General features: G+C 50.6%; 2 protein-coding genes across 3 annotated transcripts; both read left to right on the top strand.

Moving 5' to 3' along the window:
- Positions 1-989: 989 nt before the first annotated feature.
- LOC120877891 (ATP-binding cassette sub-family F member 2) lies at positions 990-17,596 on the top strand. Of its 2 annotated transcripts, none has more exons than XM_040260345.1 (15): positions 990-3,548; positions 4,256-4,458; positions 8,561-8,773; positions 9,384-9,566; positions 9,650-9,821; positions 10,961-11,056; positions 12,330-12,432; positions 13,631-13,726; positions 13,869-13,988; positions 14,080-14,169; positions 14,532-14,642; positions 15,248-15,310; positions 15,514-15,642; positions 16,102-16,305; positions 16,968-17,596. In XM_040260345.1, the coding sequence occupies exons 2-15, from the start codon at positions 4,299-4,301 to the stop codon at positions 17,103-17,105; spliced, it is 1,878 nt and encodes a 625-aa protein (XP_040116279.1). In that variant the 5' UTR covers positions 990-3,548; positions 4,256-4,298; the 3' UTR covers positions 17,106-17,596. The 2 variants fall into 2 exon arrangements, with proteins under 2 accessions (XP_040116279.1, XP_040116280.1); XM_040260346.1 differs by lacking the exon at positions 990-3,548 and adding an exon at positions 3,621-4,069.
- A 2,954-nt stretch (positions 17,597-20,550) lies between these two features.
- On the top strand, positions 20,551-23,162 carry LOC120877932 (histone H2B type 2-E1). Its single transcript, XM_040260430.1, has 2 exons — positions 20,551-20,766; positions 22,907-23,162. Exons 1-2 carry the CDS (start codon positions 20,635-20,637, stop codon positions 23,141-23,143), a joined length of 369 nt encoding a protein of 122 aa, XP_040116364.1. The 5' UTR covers positions 20,551-20,634; the 3' UTR covers positions 23,144-23,162.
- The last annotated feature ends 275 nt before the right edge of the window (positions 23,163-23,437 follow it).

Genomic DNA, 23,437 nt, shown 5'->3' with positions numbered 1-23,437 from the left:
ATTGCACTCATCTCACATGCTAGCAAAGTAATGCTCAAAATTCTCCAAGCCAGGCTTCAACAGTATGTGAACCGAGAACTTCCAGATGTTCAAGCTGGATTTAGAAAAGGCAGAGGTACCAGAGATCAACATCCACTGGATCATCAAAAAAAAACGAGAGTTCCAGAAAAACATCTACTTCTGCTTTATTGACTACACCAAAGCCTTTGACTGTGTGGATCACAACAAACTGTGGAAAATTCCTGAAGAGATGGGAATACCAGACCACCTTACCTGCCTCTTAAGAAATCTGTATGTAGGTCAAGAAGCAACAGTTAGAACTGGACATGGAACAACGGACTGATTCCAAACTGGGAAAAGAGTATGTCAAGGCTGTATATTGTCACCCTGCTTATTTAATTTATATACAGTGTACATCACGTGAAATGCTGGACTGGATGAAGCACAAGTGAAAAGGAACTAAAGAGCCTCTCTCTTGAGATGAAAGTGAAAGAGGAGAGTGAGAAAGTTGGCTTCACCTCAACATTCAAAAAACTAAGGTCATGGCATCTGGTCCCATCACTTCATGGCAAATAGACGGGGAAACAATGGAAACAGGGAGAGACTTTATTTTCTTGGGCTCCAAAACCACTGCAGATGGTGACTGCAGCCATGAAATTTCTTCTCCTTGGAAGAAAAGCTATGACCAACCTAGACAGCATATTAAAAAGCAAAGATTACTTTGCTGACAAAGGTCTGTCTAGTCAAAGCTATGGTTTCCCCCCTAGTCATGTATGGATGTGAGAGTTGGACCATAAAGAAGGCTGAGTGCCAAAGACTTGATGCCTTCAAATTGTGGCATTGGAAAAAGACTCTTGAGAGTCCCTTGGACAGAAAGGAGATCAAACCAGTCAATCCCAAAGGAAATCAATCCTAAATATTCATTGGAAGGACTGATGCTGAAGCTGAAGCTCCAATACTTTGGCCACCTGATGCCAAGAGCTGACTCACTGGAAAAGACCCTGATGCTGGGAAAGAATGAGGGCAGGAGGAGAAGGGAACAACAGAGGACGAGATCTTTGCATGTTGGACATGACTGACTGAACGGAACTGAACTTTTCCTTCATGCCCAGGTCTGTCCCCTGCAAGAGATCTAAACCCTGGATGAGAATGGCAGAACTTCTAACTTTTCTAAGTCACTCTTACTGTGCTGGAGGAGATTTTGCCCAGCAACTGTTTATTTATGGGAAATCATGGATGTGATTGGTTGGTCTGCAGGTAGATTTAGTAACTCGTTAGTCCTTGCCATCCCAAGTCACTTTACAGAGCTGGAGTGGTTCCTAGTACCAGAAGATTTGAGCTTCAAACACTGGTACTGTTTCCTACCAGCAGTGTTATTTTTTTAATAGCGCTGTGCCTTTATTTCCAATCTGTAAAATTGTATTTATACCCACTTTAGAGTCTGTTGGGGGAATTAAATTTGATGGTATAAATGAAGGAGTATAATTATGTTAGTTATCTGTAACCTGAAACCTGCCTGTGACCAGGCATTTTAATGAGGTTGGAAGAGGCAGGCATATTGTAAACCTCCCAGGAGGCTAGGTGCTTGCATGAGTAATTTTATGTGAACCACAATCATATACAACTTCCTTGTTTCATAAAGAAGGGCACTGCAAGCAGTTAACTACTGTCTGTATATCTCTACCTAGAACAATGCTTTGGCCCGTATGGCACTTATTACCTACATGTCATGATCTGTTTCCTTTTTAAATTTTTCATCTTGTCGGTTGAAAAAAAAAAAAAAAGCACAATGTGAGAGTTGTGAGTTAAGTTTTATTTGGGGGCCTAATGAGAACTATAGCCCAGGAGACAGCCTTTCAGATAGCTCTGAGAAACTACTCTGAAGAAGTAGCAGAGAGGTGAGTATATATATGATTGGTGGCTGGTGGAAGTGGTGGGGGGAGGGGTATGTGCAGTCAAACACATTTTGGCAGAAGGTTGTTCCTAGCCTCAAAGAGCAGATGTCTCTACTTTTTTAGACATGAGAAGATGCAAGAAACTGGGCTCATAAAATCTTCCCCAGAAAATATCTGAAGGTCTGTTTTGTCAATTTTCCCCAGAGCACAGAGTGCCTCTTTCCTGATCTCTGTCCTGAACTCTTTTCAAGGTGTGTGGAAGCTCCATGACTGCAGTAGCTAGTGACCTCATCGTTCTAAAACCGGATGGTGAGCAGTAACTTTTAGTTGGCATTCTTAACTGTGAGTTCCTTGAGACCAGAGAATGACGTACCACCGTTGCAACTCTAGTATCTAGCTCTGAGTCACACGTTGGTGAGGGTTAGTCTAGGAAAAGGCATGCTTAAAGGCAAGAGGTGTGAAATGGCATGGCTTACCTCAGAAACGCAAGTAATTAGATTCTACTGGAGCATCAAGTTTGAGAAGGAAAACTAATCCTATGAGGAAATGAAGTGAGCTCACTTTTTTTTTTAAAGGGTCGGGGGTCTACTTTTGGATCAGGTGCTTCCCTTAAGCCAAGGAACAAACTGAGATTTGCAGTTTCCAGTGCCGGAAATAACAGCTTGCTCTGCTCCCTCTAGCCGTGTCCCTGTGGGAGGCACTACTGATCAGAAACCTGGAGAAGTATTTGATAGACTACAGATTTAGGATTTGCTTACTGCAGGCTATGAGAAGTCCGTGAGGGGTTTTAAACTATGAAAAGTAACGAGGGGAAAGGAAGAAAAAAAAAAAAAAAACTAACGGGCAAGTGACGTTATAAAGGTAAACTCCTAAGTCTGGATTTTCACTTCAGGGCTCTTCCCATCAAACTTACTGGCTTTGGATGGAAAGTTAACAAGTTCTGCAGTGGATAAGCAGAGCAGCGACGATTCAGGAACAACGCTCGGCACAGTCTAAAGTTTGGTTATCACTGGACCAGCCTCTAAAGCTTCGGTTTCACGGAACGAGGACGCCTTTCCTTCACGGAGGGATAATTCTGTTCTTCGCATCCTCTTGGAAGCGACGAGCGTTTTCCCGGCCCTCTCTCACCGGTCGGCTCATCCTTCCTCCTCCTCCTCCTCCCCGTCCCGCCCCCCGCCATTGTTTCAACCCATTGCTGCCTGACGCCTGCTGGGAAGTGTAGTAGCTCTCTCTGCTGTCTGAGCCGGTTTGGCGGCCCTGTTGAAGCCGGTAGCTCCGCATAACCCCTCAGCTATTCCAGAGGCAGGGGAGCCGGGGACGGCGCAGCCGCTCCTCTGAGGAGCAAGACTGGGACTCACCGCTTCCGGCGCCCGAAGCGGACCGCTAGCAGAGAGGGCTCTGGGACTCCAGTCCCCCTCAGCCGCGCGCATCGTGATGACGTCACTGCGGCCCGCGAGGCCCCTGGGATCCGCGGTAGTTCTCGAGGAGCGGGTCTCAGGTTCGGCAGCGGTGGCCGGAGGACGACACTTCCCAGGAGTCTGCGCGGCGGCGCGACGAGAGCCGCGCGAGGCCGTGATTGGCTGGTGAGCCGGCCGCACGCGGAGGAGCTCAAGAAGCCGCTCTGTTGCGACAGAGGCCGAGCGGCGAGGCCCAGTGAGTTGGGGGAAGGGGCGCTAGGAGGAGGCGGGGGCGGGGGAGGGTGCCGGCCGGTGAGGGGGTGAGGCGGAGGGGGGGACTAGAAGAGGGAGGAGGGACTGGGCTGGGATGGAGGCGACTGCAAGGGAGGAGAAGGAGCCAAGAGAGAGAAGCTGACGGGCGGAGGCTGGGGGAGACTCGGAGGGGTGGTGGTGGGTGGCGAATGAAGAGACTCCGGGGGGTACCCACAACGGGGGGTGGGGGGGAAGACGAGGGCGCCCCGGGGACAAGCTGGACTCGGCGGCCGGGTGGTGTGGAGGGGAAAGACGGGGAGGAGGCCTGAGGTAGACGGGAGGGAGGAAGCCCGGGAAAGTGAGGCGGCCGGCCAGAGCGTGGAGCGCCAAGTTGTGGGGAAACTGGAGACCGGGTACCTGTGCCGAGGGGCAGAACCCGGTCCCTCAAGTGGAGGCCCGGAAAGGAGGAGCGTCTCCAGAGCGAGGCCGTGGGGATTGGTGGACAAAGCCCCGAAGGAAGAGCTGGTGAGATGGGAAGAGCGGCAGAGAAGTCGAACTGGCTGGAGACATCCTGACAAAAGTTGGAAGCGACTTTAGGCTTGGGCGGAGCTGGGTACCAGAAGCTTGCTAGGGCATTCCTGAGACGGATGGAGCACAAGGCCCAGGCACTGTGCGGAAGTTTAGAATTTGGGGGTGTTTGCCTTCCTTCAGGCTTTCTGGAAGAACAGTAACGGTTTCCCTGTGGTTCATCACCATGCCCTCCGACCTGGCTAAGAAGAAGGCAGCCAAAAAGAAGGAAGCTGCCAAAGCCCGGCAGCGGCCCAGAAAAGGACATGAAGAAAACGGAGATGCCATCACAGAGCCACAGGTGGCAGAGGAGAGAAATGAGGAGGCCAATGGCCAAGAGACCACAGGTGAATAGAGGGAGAGGTGGGTTCCTGGGATGGTTGCTGGGACCCAGTGGATGCCCCTGCTGGAATCTGAGTCGGGATGCTAGAGGTGCCAGAGAGTGTATCTGGTGCCACAGACTTTTCATGATGAACCAAACCAGTAGGGTTGGAGTTTGATCAAGGAAACTGAACACAGTTCTCACATACACAGTGGCAAGCAAATATGAGTTTTTGTGCTGCCTTGCTGCCCTGTCTTCTAGATTTGGTGGTCAGTTCCCTGCCCCTTTCTGAATTTTCATTTCTACACATGGAGGCAGTGTGCCAGGCTGTTAGCCACCTGATACCCTTGTCCTCCTGAGGCAGTGGCTGTACCAATAAGAGGGAAACATATGAATTGTTTTATGGGTTTTTCCTGGGAAAGAGATGTGTTTCTGTTACAAGCACTTCTCAAGTATTAGACACGAGATCACTGAATACTGAGGCACTATAAGCATGGGCTTTCCTCTGATAACTTGCAGTCTAGATGGGGAAACAGGGAAGTGTGTGATAAAGAATATTCCAGGCTCTTGGCTGTCTATGCCAGCCTTTTTCTTGCCCCTAAAAGCTCTCTAAACAGGCCTTCTGTATTGTCTACTGTTGCCCCTTGAATAGTCATCACGTTTCTGTCCACTTACAAATTGAGATTCTTATACTCTAATTTTTGTACTAGCTACATTTGACATTTCTCTTAGGGCCCAGCTCAAGGTGGTAAAATCTTTCCCTGTCAAGCCTGATCTCAATAATACTGCTATTCACTATATCCTTGTACTGTCTATCCAGGGCTTCCCTGTGGCTCAGATGGTAAAGAATCTGCCTGCAATGCAGGAAACCCAGGTTTAGTCCCTGGGTTGAGAAGATCCTTGGAGAAGGAATGGCAGCCCACTCCAGTATTCTTGCCTGGAGAATCCCATGGACAGAGGAGCCTGGTGGGCTACAGTCCATGGGGTCACAGAGTCGGACACAACTGAGCGTGTGCGTGCACACAAACACACTATCTCTAGGGTTGCTTTTTCTTTGGCCGGTACCACACGGCATATGGAATCGTAGTTCCTAGACTAGGGGATTCAACCCATGCCCCCTGCAGAGGAAGTAAGGAGTCCCAACCACTGAACCTCCAGGGGAGTCGTCCCAGTGTTACCTTCATTGTATCTGTCTCTCCATCTGAATTGTTTGATCTTTGAGTGCAGGGACTGTGTCTTGGGTAATACTTCTTTTTTTGCATGATTATCCTTGCAGACAGAGATACTAGGTAAAGTTACAAGAGGAGAGAATTATTCATGCAAGTTGCAATAGAGAGACAGGAATTCCAAAAAAAAAAAAAAAAACAGGGTTTAAAATGATTTCGAGGAGAGAGCTAAATGATAGGAATTGTCTCCAAAATAAGAATTATGAGGGAGGACTAGTGTAGTCAACTCAGGCAGTTTTCTTCCTGGTCAGGATAGTGGAGAGATGGGAAGGTAAGAATGGTGGAAGGGAACGAGTAGACTGAATTGTGATCTGTGAAGTAGGGTTCCCTCTAGGCTCTCAGGAACAGGGGTTAACCCTCAATTCTGTAGTACTTTCTGGACGAGTTGGAAAAGTAGATAACCGAATCCCACTTTGAGACTCTTGTCCACAGTTCCCATTACAAACTTCTTTGCCTTTCTCCCTAGAAAACCAGAATTTGTCAGGGCAAACCCAGCTGTACCACCCCTAACTCAGTAGGGAGCTTTGGGTTTCACCCTGCTTCCTCAGGGAGCTACTGTTCTAAAATATAAAATCTGGGTTTTTTCCCAGCGTTCTCTCTGAAAATATTTCTTATTGCCAGGACCCAGGGTTGTTTCTGCTTTCATAACTAATGGATCATCTGTCCTCTCTCACAAGACTGGGTCTGCTCTCTTCTCTGACTTTGGAATTACTTAATTCTCCAACCTGGTAGTCACCATTGCTATATGGTCTTCTTTAGGTAGTGAGATATGGAAAGATCAAGAAATATCAAAGAAAGTGACTTCTGACAAACTACTCAGCCTTTCGAATGTGAGACTCTTTAGGATGGGTACTGGAGTTCATCTGGTCCCCTTGTTTGGGAAATGAATAGAAAGGGGCTGCTTGTGAAGTCTACAGTATTCCTTTTAGTTTATTCCAGAATCCTTTCTCCATTTATTCAGTGCTGTTCACTTAAATTTTGAGCCTGTTTTCTAGGATGCTATAGGCCAAGAGTGAGGTATAAGTCTTACTTTTAAAGCTCAAGAGATGACTTAGGCCATAGATGCTATAAAGTGGAAAAGTCAAGTCACTCACAGTTGTGTTTGACTCTTTGCAACCCCATGGACTGTAGCCTATCAGGTTCCTCCATCCATGGAATTTTCCAGGCAAGAGTACTTGAGTGGGTTGCCATTTCCTTCTCCAATAAACTGGTAAAGATCAAGAGAAAAGTTGTATAGCTGTGTCTCAGTGTCTGCTGGGGGTTGGTCCCAGGATCCCTGTGGATACCAGAATCCACAGATGCTCAAGACTGTCACATAGAATGGTGTATGTAGTCTTTGCATATAACCTGGCACATCTCTAAATTACTTACTGTACCTAATACAACATAAATACAAGAAATAGTTGCCAGTGTGTGGCAAATTCAAGTTTTACTATTTGGAACTTTCTGGAGTGTTTTTTTTAATCCACTTTTGGATTAAACATGATTTTGGATGCAGAACTGTGGATACAGAGGGTTGGCTGTGTAGCTTTCCTTTAATTTTGATCTTCTTGCCTGAGCACATGGAGATACAGTCCAGAGATCGGCAAACTTTTTTCTGTAAAGATCCAGATAGTGAATATTTGCAGCTCTGTGGGCCATATGGTCTCTGATGCAGCTGTTCAGCTTTGCCATTGTGGTGGAAAGCAGCCATAGACAACATGAAAATGTTGGGTGTGACTGTCTCCCAGTAAAACTTTATTTACAAAAGCAGGCAGCTGGCCAAATGTGGCCAGCTTTTTTTGTAGGCCACCCCCTCCCAGGCTAAGAATGTTTTTTACATTTTTTAAGTGGTTATGTTTCAAATGGTAATGGATATACCTACGTATAGTTGTGATTTTGCTACTAGGGCTATAACCCTAAAATACTTACCATCTGGCCCTTTAAGAAAAAGTTTACTAACTCCTAATCTAGATCATAAACTTCTCTCTACACTGTCTTCTCAAGATCTGTAACAAGGATTGGCACAAAATGGGGCTGTGAGAAGCCTGGTGACTCAACTGTGTAGAAAGGAGACTTTTTAAATTCCTCTCCTCCATCAGAACTGCCCTGGAACCCTCTGTATTTTCTCGTACTGGTCCCTTCCAGGCAGTATAGCTTCTTGGAATTAGCACCTGGAAGCTCTCTAGATTGTAGAGGAAGAGAACTGCACCTCTGTAGCATCTGCTTTCTCTGGGGCATTGATACTAATTTGGGGGCTTCCCTGATAGCTCAGTGCTAAAGAATCCGCCTGCCCATGAAAAAGACACGGGTTCGATTCCTGGGTTGGAAAGATCCCCTGGAGAAGGAAATGGCAACCACTGCAGTATTCTTGCCTGGGAAATCCCATGGACGGAGGAGCCTGGCGGACTACAGTCCATGGGGTCACAAAGAGTGAGACATGACCCAGTGACTGAACAATGACAGCTAGTTCTTTAATACACACTCATGGAGGACGATTTGGAGTTCTGGCCATTGCTACCGTGCATCATATCATCTAAGAACAAGAGGTTAGAATTAAAAGGACAAGTTGTGAAGTAAAAAATGTCCACGAAAGCAGGATACCAGGGCCGAACTACATGTAGTGTAGACCTTGTTAAAGCTTGTGAAACACCTGAGTCAGCTCAACCTGATCTTGAACCCTGTTCCTTCAGGACATGCCTCATTCAGCCTTTGGATTTTTATGTGTTAATATATGGTAACTTAAAGAAGAGCAAAAGCCACAAATGCCCAAGCAGGGGCCTGAGCCCTCAAGCCCTCACAGTAAAAGTCTGATGCCCTTCTGACTGAGCCACCCAGATGCCCCAAGACGTGCCTTTTTGTGTAAGAGCTTAGCGTGTCTTACAGCCCTCTTCCCAGATTGCTTTTCTTTTCTGTCCCCAGAAGTGGATTTGCTGACCAAGGAGCTGGAGGACTTCGAAATGAAGAAAGCTGCTGCTCGAGCCGTCACTGGCGTCCTTGCCTCTCACCCCAACAGTACCGATGCCCACATCATCAACCTCTCCCTCACCTTCCATGGTCAAGAGCTGCTCAGTGACACCAAACTGGAATTAAACTCGGGCCGTCGCTATGGCCTCATCGGCTTGAATGGAATTGGTGAGGCCCTTGGAAAGCAAGGTGGGAGGTATCTCTCCTTGGCTCATCTGTTGCTCAGCAAGTGTTTCCTTAGCACCAGCTGTGTACAGATATGCTCACCATACAGAGTAGTCATGTGATAAGTACCATGTGAGTCGCTGCAGGCAGTAGGTGCTGGAGAAGTGGGTAGGAGCAGGTGGGAGTGGTGTGTGAAGCGTCTGTAGGCGCACAGACTTCACATAAGAGGGCTGGGACAGGACGTGGCAGAGCCGTGTCCCATGGAGGGGGCAGTCATAGGCTTTGAATGAACGAAAGGAAAGAAAGGACTCAATAAACGGGAAGGTCTTGGTTTGACTGGGAAATACTGATGGTGGGAGAAGGGGATGACAAAGGATGAGATGGTAGGATGGCATCACTGACGCAATGGACATGAGTTGGGTGGGATCCGGGAGTTGGTGATGGACAGGCGAGCCTGGCGTGCTGCAGTCCATGGGGTTGCAAAGAGTCGGACATGACTGAGCGACTGAACTGACTTGGTTTGACTGGAGTGGAGGGACTGATGTAGGGCAATGACAGGCAGAGCTGTGCTGAGCGTCCCCTTTTCTGCATGTTTGTTGCCTGCCCCTCTCAGGAAAGTCCATGCTGCTCTCTGCTATTGGGAAACGCGAAGTGCCCATCCCCGAGCACATTGACATCTACCATCTGACTCGGGAGATGCCCCCTAGTGACAAGACGCCCCTGCAGTGTGTGATGGAAGTGGACACGGAGCGGGCCATGCTGGAGAGGGAAGCTGAGCGGCTGGCTCACGAGGATGGTAGGGCTCCGGACCCAGGGGCGTGGGGTGGCTTCCCCCCGGGAAAGGCCCCGGGAGCCTCACTGGCCACGCACAATCCACAGCGGAGTGTGAGAAGCTCTTAGAGCTCTATGAGCGGCTGGAGGAGCTGGATGCTGACAAGGCGGAGATGAGAGCCTCGCGGATCTTGCACGGACTGGGTTTCACGCCCGCCATGCAACGCAAGAAGCTCAAAGACTTCAGTGGGGGCTGGAGGATGCGGGTTGCCCTCGCCAGGTGCGTCTCCCCGACCTCTGCCCTCCGTGGCACCCTGTCTCTTCTCAGGGTTGAGTGCTCTCTCCCACAGAACTGTTTAGAACAGGGGTCGGTGGTCAGTCCGTGCCAGATACTGACAGTGTGGAGGGGAGAGGGTGATGTACATGAGCTAAGGAGTGAGCTTCCTGACCCACGTGGTCCCTGTTGGACTTCAGCACCATGTTCAGGAATCCTAGGACCAGCTCTAGGTAAATGAGAGGCTAGGTCTGTCTCTTTCCTCTTGACTCCTCTCCCCTCCCTGCTTTTTGGGCTTCAGCCTTTCTAATTCTTGTTGTATAAAGATAAATTGTTAGGCAGCTGCTAGGATATCTGTCCTTCTTGCTCTCTCTTGACCTGACCCAGAACTAGTTTCTGTAGGCCGTCATTTCTGCACTGATCCCTCAAGAAGTCCCCAGTCACATAAGTGGTTCCTTCCCCAACCCATCTCTGTGCAGAGCCTTCGGGAGGCTTGATACACTGCTTCAGCAAGGCTGCATGAGTGTGCCCTGGAACATAAGAGCCTTGGTTTCACTTGCCGGCAAGGAGTTGTAGCCTCAGATTCACTAGGGAGCTTTTACACACACAGATTTCCTGGCCTCTTCACAGCTGTGCTGGAGTCAGACGTCCGGAAACCTGGTTTCTAAAAAGCGCTGCAGATGTGACCGCAGGGGTGGGACCAGCGCTGTCCTCTTGTTCCTCCTGTCTTGAGATGCCATCTAAGAAAAGAACATTCTTGGGCCTCTTTGTTAGAGTCTAACAAACCCACCAGTTAGGTTTCACCTGAATGCTTTTTAGCAGTGTACTTTTTCTGTATCCTTTTGTGTATCCCAATGGTCACCAACCTTAGTGTAAAAGACTTATAGACTCATAACGAGCTTTTACAGCCTTATGTCTGAGCTACATCTTCCCTCTGCTTCTCAGTTCTGTTTTCTGCTCTTTAACCCCCACCCTTCATCTCTGGTTTCTCTCCTGCTTCTCACCTTTTGTCTGAGGTGTAGACCCTAGAGTTGATTTCAGGACTCAGTGCAGGCCTGACCAGAGCAGCAGGTAGCAGGCAGGCCATCCCCTCCTATGTAGCGCGTGGTAGACTGAAGTGGTTCTGTCTCCTTTCCTGTCTTCAGAGCCCTCTTCATTCGACCCTTCATGCTGCTCCTGGATGAGCCCACCAACCACCTGGACCTCGATGCTTGTGTGTGGTTGGAAGAAGAGCTAAAGACGTAAGAGACGGGGCTGGGGAGATGGGGCAGGTCCTCAGGGAGGGGCTGAGCAGAGTCCAGGGGAGACCCACAGTGATACTAGAGCAGTGAGCAATGGAGCGAAGTGAGGCTAGAGGGAAGACCAGACTGAAAAGGTGATGACCACCTTTGTTCTTGTTTAGTCGCTCAGTCGTGTCCAACTCGTTATGACTCCATGGACTCTAGCCCGCCAGGCTCGTCTGTCCGTGGGATTCTCTAGACAGGAATACTGGAGTGGGTTGCCATTTTTTTCTCTAGAGGATCTTGCCCACCCAGGGATCAAATCCATGTCTCTTGCATTGCAGGCTGGTTCTATACTGCTCAGCCACCAGCAAAGCCCAGTAACCACCTTTAGGGCAGGCCATTTTGTTAGCTTTTGTTTAGTTTGAAATATATGAATTTTTTTGTTTTATTTTTTTGTTTTTTTCCTATTATTTAAAATATAACATCTTTATTAAAGATAATATTTTTTCTTAATTGTATTTATATCATATTAAACAGAGATCCTTATATAAGATCATGATGCAGTGACAGAGAAAAATAGCCCATATGGCCGTGGTCCTTTGCTTGAGAGCCAGATAACCTGGAAAGTTGCCAGGTAACCTGGAAAGTTGCCTTCTAGAAGAAGCTTTTCATGGTCTCTGCAGTGACCTCGTACCTTCTTTATAAAAAGGAGTGGTTTAGTCGCTAAGTCATGTCTGACTCTTGTGACCCCATGGACTGTAGCCTGCCAGGTTTCTCTGCCCATGGGATTCTCCACCCAAGAATACTGGAGTGAGTTACCATTTCCTTCTCCAAGGCATCTTCCCAACCTAGGAATTGAACCTGGGTCTACTGCATCGCAGGCAAATTCTTTACCAACTGAGCTATGAAAGAAGTAATATGAAAAGGAGAGCCCGGTGATTTTTACTATACCCATTCCAATTTGCACTGGCTTTAAAGTTTATGGGTGCACACTTTTGATTTTACCATCACTATTACTGCCATCTCCACTCCATTCTTTTGAAAGTTAGAACAAAAGTTTGAGGAATTTCGACTGCCTCACCACACTTTGAAAAATGTCTAGTGTCCTTACACATAGATTGAGCACTGGCAGCTTAAGTGGAGAGAGCTGGGAATTTGCCAGGAAATTTAAAGGACGCTCAGGCATAAAGGTGGGAAAGGATGAAGGTTTTCTGGGCCCGACGTTCAGCTCCCCTGTTGTGAACTGTCTACCTTGTTGAGCTCCTCCCTGATTGGTTCTCTGGCTTTGCAGTTTTAAGCGCATCTTGGTCCTCGTCTCCCATTCCCAGGACTTCCTGAATGGTGTCTGTACCAACATCATTCACATGCACAACAAGAAGCTGAAGTATTACACGGTGAGTGGGCTCCAGCTTCTCCACAGCACCCTCTGTGCTTACCGATTCCATGAAGTTCTCCTTTGAAAAAAACTGACTTAGCAACCCTTTTCTACCTCTTGCTATAAAAAGATGTGGACAGGGAGTTCTGCAGCCTGTTTTATTTTAGTCCTAAAGTAATTGCTTTCAGGCCATAGGCCACAGATTGGCAGCCTGTGCACGGGGTGTATGTTTGCCTTATGCAGAGAGGCTGCCTCTTCATGGTGCCCAGGCAGGCCTTGCTGCCCTCTGCCTTCTTGAGTAGCTGCTTATGAAAAATAGAATTCCTCTTTATTCATAGTAGTACTCACCAGAGGAGTATTAATAGTTCTTACATAGTTTTTCAGAAATTTCACATGTACTTACAAGCATTTGTAAAAAATTTTATGTACGCATACCACGATTCTGTCGGTTGAGTTTAAATTTTAATATGTCTTGCAAGCTTTCCATATGAGTATATTTAAATTGTCCCCCCCCTTTTTTTTCCAGTGACTGCATGGTATTCCATTGAGTGGCTGTCCTGTAACTTACTTGTCAGACTCTTTGATGGGTGTTTAGCTTGAGTCTGGGTGTTTGCAGACAGACCCCATGGTAGTCCATAGTGCAGGGTTTGCTAGGTCCTAAATCTGACTGGTCTGGTGTCTTCCCACCTGGAGGCAGTTCTTGTGGCCTGCCTGGGGCTTCAGCCTCTCCAGGTGGGGAGGGGATGCACGTGCCCTTGGAAGGCTGTGAGCCTCTTGATGATCAGTACGATAGTAGTTTTCAGGGCTCCTGCCTGGGCTGTGGGTGTCTTTATGGCTAACCCAAGGATTTAGTCTGAAGCCCTGCTCTAGGAAGGAGAGGCACACAGTTTGAAAAGACCTCAGCTTCTAGATTCAGATATGCTGGTTTTTTGTTTTTAATATTTATTTATTTGACTGTGTTGGGTCTTAGTTGCAGCATGTGGGATCTAGTTCCCTAATGATGGATCGAACCCGGGCCACCTGCATTAGGAGCTCAGAGTCTTAACCGCTGGACCAGCGGGGAAGTCCCAGAATATGTTTCTTTAATGCACTTCCTATTTCCCCGCTGCACCACCTCATAGCCAGGGTCAAGTCAGGTGCCATCTTGAACACCCCCTGAGTGAGGACCCAGGGCCAAGGCCAACGCTGCCCATCTCACCCGGTGCGTCTTCCTGCAGGGTAATTATGATCAGTATGTGAAGACACGGCTGGAGCTGGAAGAGAACCAGATGAAGAGGTTTCACTGGGAGCAGGATCAGATCGCACACATGAAGGTAGGGCCGTGATCTCCTCCTCCGAGAGAGCTGACGGAAGGTGTCTCGGGAGGTGAGGGGGCTAGAGAAGTCCTTTACCCTCTTTTCAGATGAATCGTGGGGTACCTGCCCACACGCAAGCCCCTTCTCTGCACTCTTTCAGAACTACATTGCTAGGTTTGGTCATGGCAGTGCTAAGCTGGCCCGGCAGGCCCAGAGCAAGGAGAAGACGCTACAGAAAATGATGGCATCAGGACTGACAGAGAGGGTTGTGAGCGACAAGGTAGGGTCTGGTTGGGTGGAATTATGCAGCCTAAGGTGAGGTGGATAAGGAAGGACCTGACTTGATAAACACCTCTTTATCCTCTTCCTAGACGCTGTCATTTTATTTCCCACCATGTGGCAAGATCCCTCCACCTGTTATTATGGTGCAGAATGTCAGCTTCAAGTATACAAAAGATGGGGTGAGTACTTGGGTGTGGTTGGGAGACTGGGTTACATTGTACAAGGTGTCAGCTGGCGAGAAGAGTGTCCTGTTTGCTGACCGCATCTGCTAACCCTTGTGGTGCTGGGGAGTTTTCCGGCCTGGCAGCCTGGGTTGCCTCACTGAGAGCCTTAGAGGAGTGGGGGTCCCCTTCAAGTACTTGGAGGGGACATTGCTCAGCCACGTTGGTGGGTCAGGGCAGTGGGTAGGGGCTGCCATGGGAGCCTCCTTCCCCCTCATTCCCACCGCCTCTAGTGGTGACTGGGGGCTCAGCGCAATTGCTCTGCCAGTTGGATTGATCACCCTACCCCTGGGTCTGTTTCTCTCCCCTGCCCACCTCAGCCTTGCATCTACAACAATCTAGAGTTCGGTATCGATCTCGACACCCGAGTGGCTCTGGTGGGGCCCAATGGAGCAGGGAAGTCAACTCTTCTGAAGCTGCTAACTGGAGAGGTATGGTGCCAACTGGGGGCATGGGACTCCATGATGCTAGTGTGTCAGGGTTGGGGGGCAGCATGCAAGGGCCTCTGGTCTGGGAGGGCCTGTGTGCTTTCTTGATGAGTGAGCTGTCCTCTGGGGGGCAGGTCATCACTGGCCAGTGTGATGTTTGGGGCATTTTCTTAGAGAAAACTGGGAGAAGGAGTGTGTGTGAGAGAGAACCTGTGCAAGAAACCCAGGCCTATTCTCACTGTCTTACCGTGTCTTCATTCAGAGCGTTTAGAACACAGGAGCTTCTGTGCATTTAGAAGTGTTTTTATTGTAGAAAATGTATGTTTCTGTCATAGTTCAGTGCGTGGGAGAGTAGTCCTTTAATAACTGCCCAGTGGGTCGTGTGGTGTGTGTGTCTGCCTCCCCAAGAACACCTGTCTCGGTGTATTTTCTCCGAGTGGCCAGCAGAGCAGTTTGTGAGGTGGTGGTGCGGGTTCTGTTTTGGAAGTTGTAGGAGTCTTGCTCGGTGTGAATGTATGTTTGCTTCCTGTCTCTGCTTCTGACCAGGTTTCCTTGTCTGTGTGCTTATCTTTCCACTGTCTGCTCTTTTTTTTTTAATCTTCCTATAGCTACTGCCCACAGACGGAATGATCCGAAAACACTCTCATGTCAAGATAGGGCGTTACCATCAGGTATAGTCCTGGCGGGGAGCGGGGAGTTGCCCAGGGTGTGAGAGCAGGGCTGCATGTGCCCAGGTCAGCTCCTGGGTGCTTCTGCAGTCTTGAACAGCTGCCCAGGGAGAGGTAGAGAGACGGTACGTGGCAGGTACCCTGGCAGGCTGCCTTTGAAGAACACCAGGCACACCTGGGTGGGTTCTTTTTTTCTCCCCCTGTAGCATTTACAGGAGCAGCTAGACTTGGACCTCTCGCCTTTGGAGTACATGATGAAATGCTACCCCGAGATCAAGGAGAAGGAGGAAATGCGGAAGATCATTGGGCGATACGGTCTCACTGGGAAACAGCAGGTCAGCGGATTGGGGTGGGAGGACCCCAGGCAACTGGGAGACATGGGCTGGGCGTCTGTTTTTCCCTCTGCTCTAGGTGGTTACAGCTCTGAAGTCTCAAGGGAGGGTGGGGGGTGGTGTGCTGGTCTCTGACATGCCCTTGCCCCGAAACTAGCAGGATGGGCCATGGTGTTAAAAGCAAGGGCAGTTGAGACCTAGAATACAGGGTCCTCTGATCCAGACTCAGGTCCCCTGACGGCTGCACTGCGTGAAGACTCTGTGCCGAGGCAGGGCTTCAGACTTCCAGGTGTGTCCCCTAGGCCCTTGAGGGACTGCCAGGGTGCCACTGTCTTACTGTGTGATCTTGGGTCTTCCTGAGCCCCGCTCTCTGTGGGGTAACAGAGAAGCTATGGGGAGAGGTGAGTCTTGATGCATGATGAGGGCAACCCCAGACCTCGTAAATGACGTGATTCCATGCAGGTGAGCCCAATCCGGAACCTGTCTGATGGGCAGAAGTGCCGAGTGTGTCTGGCCTGGCTGGCCTGGCAGAACCCCCACATGCTCTTCCTGGACGAGCCCACCAACCACCTGGACATTGAGACCATCGACGCCCTGGCAGATGCCATCAATGACTTTGAGGGTGGTCTGATGCTGGTCAGCCACGACTTCAGACTCATCCAGCAGGTGAGACTCCCAGCCAGGGCGTGGTCGGGGGTAGCACCCCCCCACGGCACGTGGGGGACACTGAATCCACGTTACCATGTTTGGGAAAAGGGCGCAGGACGTAGGGTGGAGAGGACCAGATCTTACGGTTCTCTGAGAAACTTAGAAAGCCTTCGCAGAAATACTTTCATTCTTCATTAGCTGTTTGGGGCCATTAGCTTACTTGCCATCGTTGGCCAAAATCAGGGAGAGAATTGACTAGCGAACAGGGTGCTTTTGCTATTGTTTCCAGGATTCTTCAGCCTGGAAATAGTATTATACTAAGGAGACTCTGGATTAGACAGAGGGCTCCTGCTTGTCACTGGGGAGAAAGCTGCCGGTCATTTCTCTGAAGCTGTGAGAAAGACAGGGAGCCAAGAGTGAAGCCCTGAACAGGTCTGGGTCCTGCTGGGGAACTGGCAGTTGGGGTGACCGGCGGGTTCCGGCTTGGAAGGCCCCACCCCCTGTTGGGTACGGTGTCTAGATTAGACCATCCTCAGGAATGCTGAGGGGTGAAATAGAGCTGGATGTGGGCCAGTGGGAGCTTACGGGGTTTTTTTCTCAGACTCTGCCGGGAACAGTTTCCTGGGCTGGGGTGGGAAGGGCGTTGGCCAGGGTGACTAAGTCTGGGGTTTGCTCTCCAGGTTGCACAGGAAATCTGGGTCTGTGAGAAGCAGACAATCACCAAGTGGCCTGGAGACATCCTCGCCTACAAGGAGCACCTCAAGTCCAAGCTGGTGGGCGAGGAGCCCCAGCCCACCAGGCGGACCCACAACGTGTGAGCCCTTGCCGGCTGGGCTGGCTGGGCTGGGCCCCCGGGGCCACATCCTGCATTGCTGCAATACTGCTCCCCAGCCCCTTGCCCCCACCTGCCTTAGCTGCACTCTGTGATCCTATCTACAGCTGGACAGGACCTGTCTGTCTCCTGTCCTTCCAGCTACTGTGTCCATGTCTGGACTCGGCTGGCTGATCCCGCCAGCTCCTCGCTGGTTATGACCCGATAGTGATGCAGCCAGAGGCCTCCGAAGGTCAGCCCGCGGGCCCGTGCCCCAGGTTGGCCTGTGAAAAAGCTTAGGATCCTCGTTCTCTGGGTTTTGGTGATGTTGGAGGAATACCCCCCCCAGCCCACCACCCCCATTCCTTTCTGCTTCTGGTTTGGAGCTCTGGACCAGGGCCTTAATCCTGGTCGGTTTTTAAATAATTATTTAACGATGTAACTTTTAGACCTGCGTGACATCTACAAAGCGTCCAATAAAGAAAGAAGAAGCCATGGTCCCCGCCTTCCTCCTTGGGTCTCTGGGTCCTCTCCTGCTCCTCCCTGCGGTGCCACCATTCACCTGCCCTCAGCATGGGCTGGGTGCAAACTGAGGACTGTCCATGGGTACTTGAAGAACTCTCTTCCCTTCTGATTTGAACTCATGCCTTTACTTAGGCCAGTGGTTCACAAACATTAATGTGTGTCAGAATCAGCTGATGGCTCATTGGATCACAGACTGCTGGGTCTCGCCTCGGAGTTTCTGGTTCAGTAGGTCTAGTGAGACCAGGAATTGACATTGCTGAGAGTTGCCCAGTGCTGCTGCTGCTGTATTCCTGGTGGGATACAAGAAGTTCTGTGATGTTAGCCTGTCCATGGCCTTAATTTTCATTAGCGCTGCATCCACTTTATCAAAACTCCATGCCAGGGCTTTGCTTAGCCTGTCTGAACTTTAATAGCACATCCAGCCTTTGTGCCACCAGGCTTCCTGCCTGCCTTCACCTCTGAAGTCTCAGCAACCATCCCTGTTTCCCCCAGGGGGGGAAACATGCACAGCCATGGTTTCTAAGACAGTAAAACAAAAAAAGTCCCCGATGGTGTCTAAACCCCCGAGGAGCTCGTGGTCCAATGGGAAAACCAGTAAGACAGAAAGGGCATTTCATCAGTGCCCTTTAACTTGTAACTTGGATGGTAGGCTACACAAGAGACCTTAAAAGGGAGGGGAGTTTCTCGTGAGTAGCTGCCCAGAAAGCTGGGATCGGTGCTCTAACTTGAAAGGTGAGTAGGGTCTTCTCAGATGGCCGTGGAGTCCCAGAGCTGCCCTGGGCAGAGGGGACGGTATCAGGTGAGTGCCTGCAGCTGAGCCCTAGATTCCAAGGCTGGAGTGAGGGACTCCACTCTGACTCCGCCCTCTGACCCCCAGGGGCCTGGCCTGGTTGCTTTGTGCCTCAAGGTGGGGGCCCAGAGAAAAATGGCTCAGTCTGTCCTGAGTGTCCAGAGGTTTGGCTAGGAGGATAATGGGAACAGAGACGGAGAGCTGCTACTTTGGCAAAGGGAGGGCCTGGTTGTGTGAACTCCCGCTGAAGTCTGTTGGGGTGTCCAGGACAGGGGGAAGGGACGCAGTAGGCTGGTCAGCTTGTCCAGAAACAAGGCTAACCTCAACATTTTTAAAAATGTTTTAAAAATCCCACGAAATACACATTACTACAAGTGCCTAAAATCAGTGCCTTATTTTGGATCGAGAGTCTCCCTCCTGCTCCTCCAACCCCCGGCGCCCAGCCACAGCTGAATGGTGGGAACCGGGGGTGTGGGGGGTGGTGAGGTGGAGGATGCTCAGGCACCTATGGCAGGTGATGCTCATTTGGCTCCTCCCCACCTCTTTATTGGGAAAACCCTCTTCTCCCCACAGCCTGGGCTTACCCGTTGCTCTCGATTTCCTTAACCACAGCGTTCAAGGACCTGAAATAGTCACACTAGGTACAAAGTGAGACCACCTTCTCTGCAGAATAGCACCTTTTTTTCCCCTTCCCTTCACAGCTTACTTCCACAGGGGCCCCATGTTCACAGAGAGCACCCCGTGTTTCTCACTCCAGCTTCTTCCAGTCGCTTCCACCTTCACTGAAACCCTCCCTGTCAGCTGTGGTTCCTGCCTCCTTCACCTGTCTGGGCTCAGGTTCCGCTCCATCTTCTGCTTCCCCGAAACCACACCCACTGATTTCTTTCTCCCTTTCCTCCCAACTAAAATCTCTCTCCCCAGTTAAAATTGTACCCATCCTACCAGGGGCTTCCCAGGTGGCACAGTGGTAAAGAATCAGCCTGCCAGTGCAGGAGAGGCAAGAGATCCTGGTTTGAATCCTGAGTGGGGAAGATCCCCTGGAGAAGGAAATGGCAACCTGATCCAGTATTTTTGCCTGGAAAATGCAAGATCCATGGGGTCGCAAAGAGTTGGGCACAACTGTGCACGCATGCATATCCTACCAGACCAGCTTCAAATCCCCATTTATTTCCTGAAGCCAGAGGTTTCTTCTTTTTTAAAATCAATTGTCTATTTCTATAGCCTATCTTTAAAATATATATATATATAGAGAGAGAGAGAGAGAGAGAAGTAAGTCAGAAAGAGAAAAATATATTTTAATGCATGTATATGGAATCTAGAAAAATGGTATAGATGAACCTAGTTCCAGGCAGAAACAGAGAAAAAGGGTAGAGGAGGTTCATGTAGGCCTGGGGGGAAGGGGAGAACGAGGTGAATTGGGAGAGTCACGCTGACATATATACATGACCATGTGTGAAGCAGGTAGCTGCCAGATATCACAGGGAGCTCAGCTTGGTGCTCTGTGATGACCTCACTACGTTTTTTTCCTAACTCAGTTTCACAAACTTTTTACCCTTTCACCCTTCCTTGATGGTTTCCGGCGAACCAGTCATCTCTCCAGCTAAATTGTAGGCCCTCGGAGAAGGGGAGCGGGGCTTCCCTGGTGGCTCTGATGGTAAAGAATCTGCCTGCAATGCAGAAGACCTGGGTTTGACCTCTAGGTCAGGAAGATGCCCTGTAGAAGGGCAACCCACTCCAGTGTTCTTGCCTGGAGAATTCCATGGACAGAGGAGCTTGGCGGGCTACAGTCCATGGGGTCACCAAGTGAATGAATGAATAACGCTTGTGAGACTGAGTGAAGAGCACTATCACTTGGTGGGCGGTGCTGAGGGCCTTGTGCTCCTCTTGACGCTCTCCAGCACTGCCATCCATGCAAGCACGTGGGGGCTGAGTGAGTGCACAGCCTGAACTCTAACATGTGTGTTACAAGTATTTTGGGAGACGGAAGGGTGGGGAAGGGGGCTGTTGGAGGCTTATTCAGAGATGGAATCCTGGGGGCGGTGGAGAGGAAGAAGCCATTAGGCTCTTTCAGGATTAACGGAGAGCACGTTCTGAACAGGGTTGGGCCTGGCCCCGCCCCTGCGCCCAGGTGCTGGCCCCCAGCTCCTCCAGGTGGACGGGCAGCTGAACTCTTAAAAGTTCGCCCAAGACGTGGGAGGAGGCTGCCGGGAGGACCAGGAGGATGAGCGCTGAGCACGGACAGCTGCAGCAGTCTGGGGGCCGGCGGGGCCGGAGTCCTGGGGACAAGAAGTCCAGAAGGCGCAGCCGGCGCAAAGAAACCTACTCCATGTACATCTACAAGGTGCTCAAGCAGGTGAGCGTGGGGGGCCACCATGGGCGTGGGGCGGGGGCTGGCAAAAGCCTGGAAAGGGCCTGGATGGAGTTCACTCCCTGCACAAAGGCCCCTGAGCCCCTCTTGTGGGGTCGCTCTTCATTTCAGAGGCCCCGAGGGGCCGCTCCGTCTGTCCTGAGCCTGTGATGGGCAGGAGGTGATTCACACATGCTCCCACCCTGGTCCAGAGGCTACAGGGCTCTGGGACAGATGAAACAGTCATGTGGGACCTTAGTGGGGCAGTTGAAGTAAAGGAAGACCACCAGAAAGTGCAGGGCTGACGGCGATCAGGTGTCAAACGTGCTGGTCCAAACAAGAGGGACTAGTTAGCCGTGGCCGAAGCGAGGAGTAGCTCCAATGAACTGTGGTCTTGGGCGAGCCCCCCAGGTGGGCAGCGCGCCATCTTTGAGGGGCTAAGGGGTTGGTCTACCTTATAGATAAGGAGCCTAAGGTACTAAGGGCTCAGCAGGGTGACTGGGTCACATGACCTGGCAGCAGTGGAGGTTACCCCAGCCCCCCAGCCCCGGCCAGCCCTGACTCTGGGTAAGCCCCAAATGTAACCCACACTCAGACTCCCAGCGCACCTGTGAGGACCATCTACTCCTGGGGCTCACACACTGCCACCAAAGGGCACGCAACTGCTGTGTCTGAAGGATCCCAGGCCACCTGGCCTCAAATGCTCCGCCCCGCTCAGCAGAGCTGGGCCTGGCAGTGAGCTGCCTGCCTTGGGTCTCCCCTCACTTGCCTGAGTCTCACCCCTTGTGAGACCAGACCCCAGACATGGACCTTGTCTCCGGTCTGAAATCCCATAAGCAATTTGAGTGAGTGGACGGCCGGGGTCTCTAGGAGTGCTCTCACAGGGTGGGCCCGGCACTCACGTGGACGGGCCAAAGAGCAGCAGCAGAGAAGACTCCAGGGTCCTGATGACAGTGGGGTGGGAGCTGGTGTTAGTGAGCCCCCTGCAGCTTAGCCTAGCTTTTCGGCTCCAAAGTTGTGAAGGGAGCATTGGGGCAGGACTGGGCTCCCCGAAGAGAGCTGCTGAATGGGTCCCCCCGGTCGAGGGGGAGGGCACGGCCCCGGCCACCTCCAGGGAAGAAGATGCGATGACCAGGGTCCGGCTCAGGCTTCCCACTGTCAGGTCCGTGACCCCCAGAGGCTGTGTGGAGAGGGAGTGGCCGGGCCAGGAGCCAAGGTGTCTATTCACCTCCATCACTGGCCTGATGTGTATGTCAGCAGTCACTTCCCTCCCACTTCGCAGAGAAATGGTGTCTCAGATGGTAAAGTGTCTGCCTACAGCACGGAAGACCCTGGGTCAGGAAGATCCCCTGGAGAAGGAAATGGGAACCCACTCCAGTACTCTTGCCTGGAAAATCCTATGGATGGAGGAGCCTGGTAGACTACAGTCCATGGGGTCACAAAGAGTTGGACACGACTGAACAACTTCACTTTACTTTTACTTTTTGCAGAGAAATGGTGTCTGCCTGCTCACGTGTTAGGATTATTATAAGGTCCCTCCCGTTTGTTTTACTAGAGATCACCTAGTTCAAAAGCTGGTGTGACAGAAGAGGAAACAGGCTCAGAGGAAAGTGCCTTGTGTAAGGTCCCACAGGGACTCACAGGACAGCTCCAGATCCCAGTCTCCTCACTCCAGTCTGGTGCGGAGAGTATGTCCTAGGTGCGCCCTTTCTGGAAAATAATCTGGTTAATGATCTACCAAGTTATGTGCACCAGCCCTCTAGGAACTTCTAGGAATAACCAGCTTACTCGTACAAGTGTTAAGTGTTAAAGACATGTATTTATTATAACACGATGTAATAGCAAAAAGTAAGCACACCCCCTACATGTCCATGAAGAGAGGGATGGTGATATAAACTATGAGGCATCCATGGTACAAAACGCTGTGCAAATCATTAAATGGAAAAAAGAAGGGAAAAAGAGGCAGCTTTCCTTATCTCTTGCAGTTGGGAGAAACTTTTTTTTTTTTAACTTGGCTATAGTAGTAACCTGTCTGGCCTCTGGAAAGAGGGTGATGAGGCAGCCTTGTGGTCCCCAACTTGGGGGTGGGGCTTGCAGCATCAGGCAGAGCCCCCCTGTTAACAGATTGGTCCTGCTGCTTCCCCAGGTGCACCCCGACATCGGCATCTCCTCCAAGGCCATGAGCATCATGAACTCATTCGTGAATGATCTGTTTGAGCGGCTGGCCGGCGAGGCCGCCCGGCTGGCCCAGTACTCGGGCCGAACCACACTGACGTCCCGGGAGGTCCAGACAGCCGTGCGTCTGCTGCTGCCTGGGGAGCTGGCCAAGCACGCCGTGTCCGAGGGCACCAAGGCCGTGACCAAGTACACCAGCTCCAAGTGACCCGGGGCCCAACCTTAATAAAGGCTGCACTGCTCTCCTGCGTTGTGCTGATTTCAAAAAGGGATGTGTGGAGGTGAGGTGTGGTGTGTGGCAGGGTGTCACTACTTGTCACGCCCCCAAGATGGAAGAACACTTACGCATACCTCATACCTCTTAACACCTGCGTTCTGGGTGAGGCCCACAAGTGACATGTGACTCTTTGTAAATGTACAGCAGTCTTGTTGTTAGGTGAGATGAGGGACGACCTGGTCTGGGTTAGAATCCTGAGTCTGCCTCTGGCTGTTTCCATCACGC

This window comes from Oryx dammah, unplaced genomic scaffold, assembly GCF_014754425.2.
Source record: "Oryx dammah isolate SB20612 unplaced genomic scaffold, SCBI_Odam_1.1 HiC_scaffold_18, whole genome shotgun sequence".
NCBI lineage: Eukaryota > Metazoa > Chordata > Mammalia > Artiodactyla > Bovidae > Oryx > Oryx dammah.
Note: the sequence above shows the minus strand (reverse complement) of the source record. Positions and strands in the feature narration are given on the sequence as shown.

Excerpts from the sequence above, each read along its gene's own strand:
- LOC120877891 (XM_040260345.1), top strand. The coding sequence starts at position 4,299 with ATGCCCTCCGACCTGGCTAAGAAGAAGGCAGCCAAAAAGAAGGAAGCT. Across the intron at positions 9,567-9,649 it reads GCGGCTGGCTCACGAGGATG|CGGAGTGTGAGAAGCTCTTA; the intron begins GTAGGGCTCCGG and ends CACAATCCACAG. Across the intron at positions 12,433-13,630 it reads AGAAGCTGAAGTATTACACG|GGTAATTATGATCAGTATGT; the intron begins GTGAGTGGGCTC and ends GTCTTCCTGCAG.
- LOC120877932 (XM_040260430.1), top strand. The coding sequence starts at position 20,635 with ATGAGCGCTGAGCACGGACAGCTGCAGCAGTCTGGGGGCCGGCGGGGC. Across the intron at positions 20,767-22,906 it reads TCTACAAGGTGCTCAAGCAG|GTGCACCCCGACATCGGCAT; the intron begins GTGAGCGTGGGG and ends CTGCTTCCCCAG.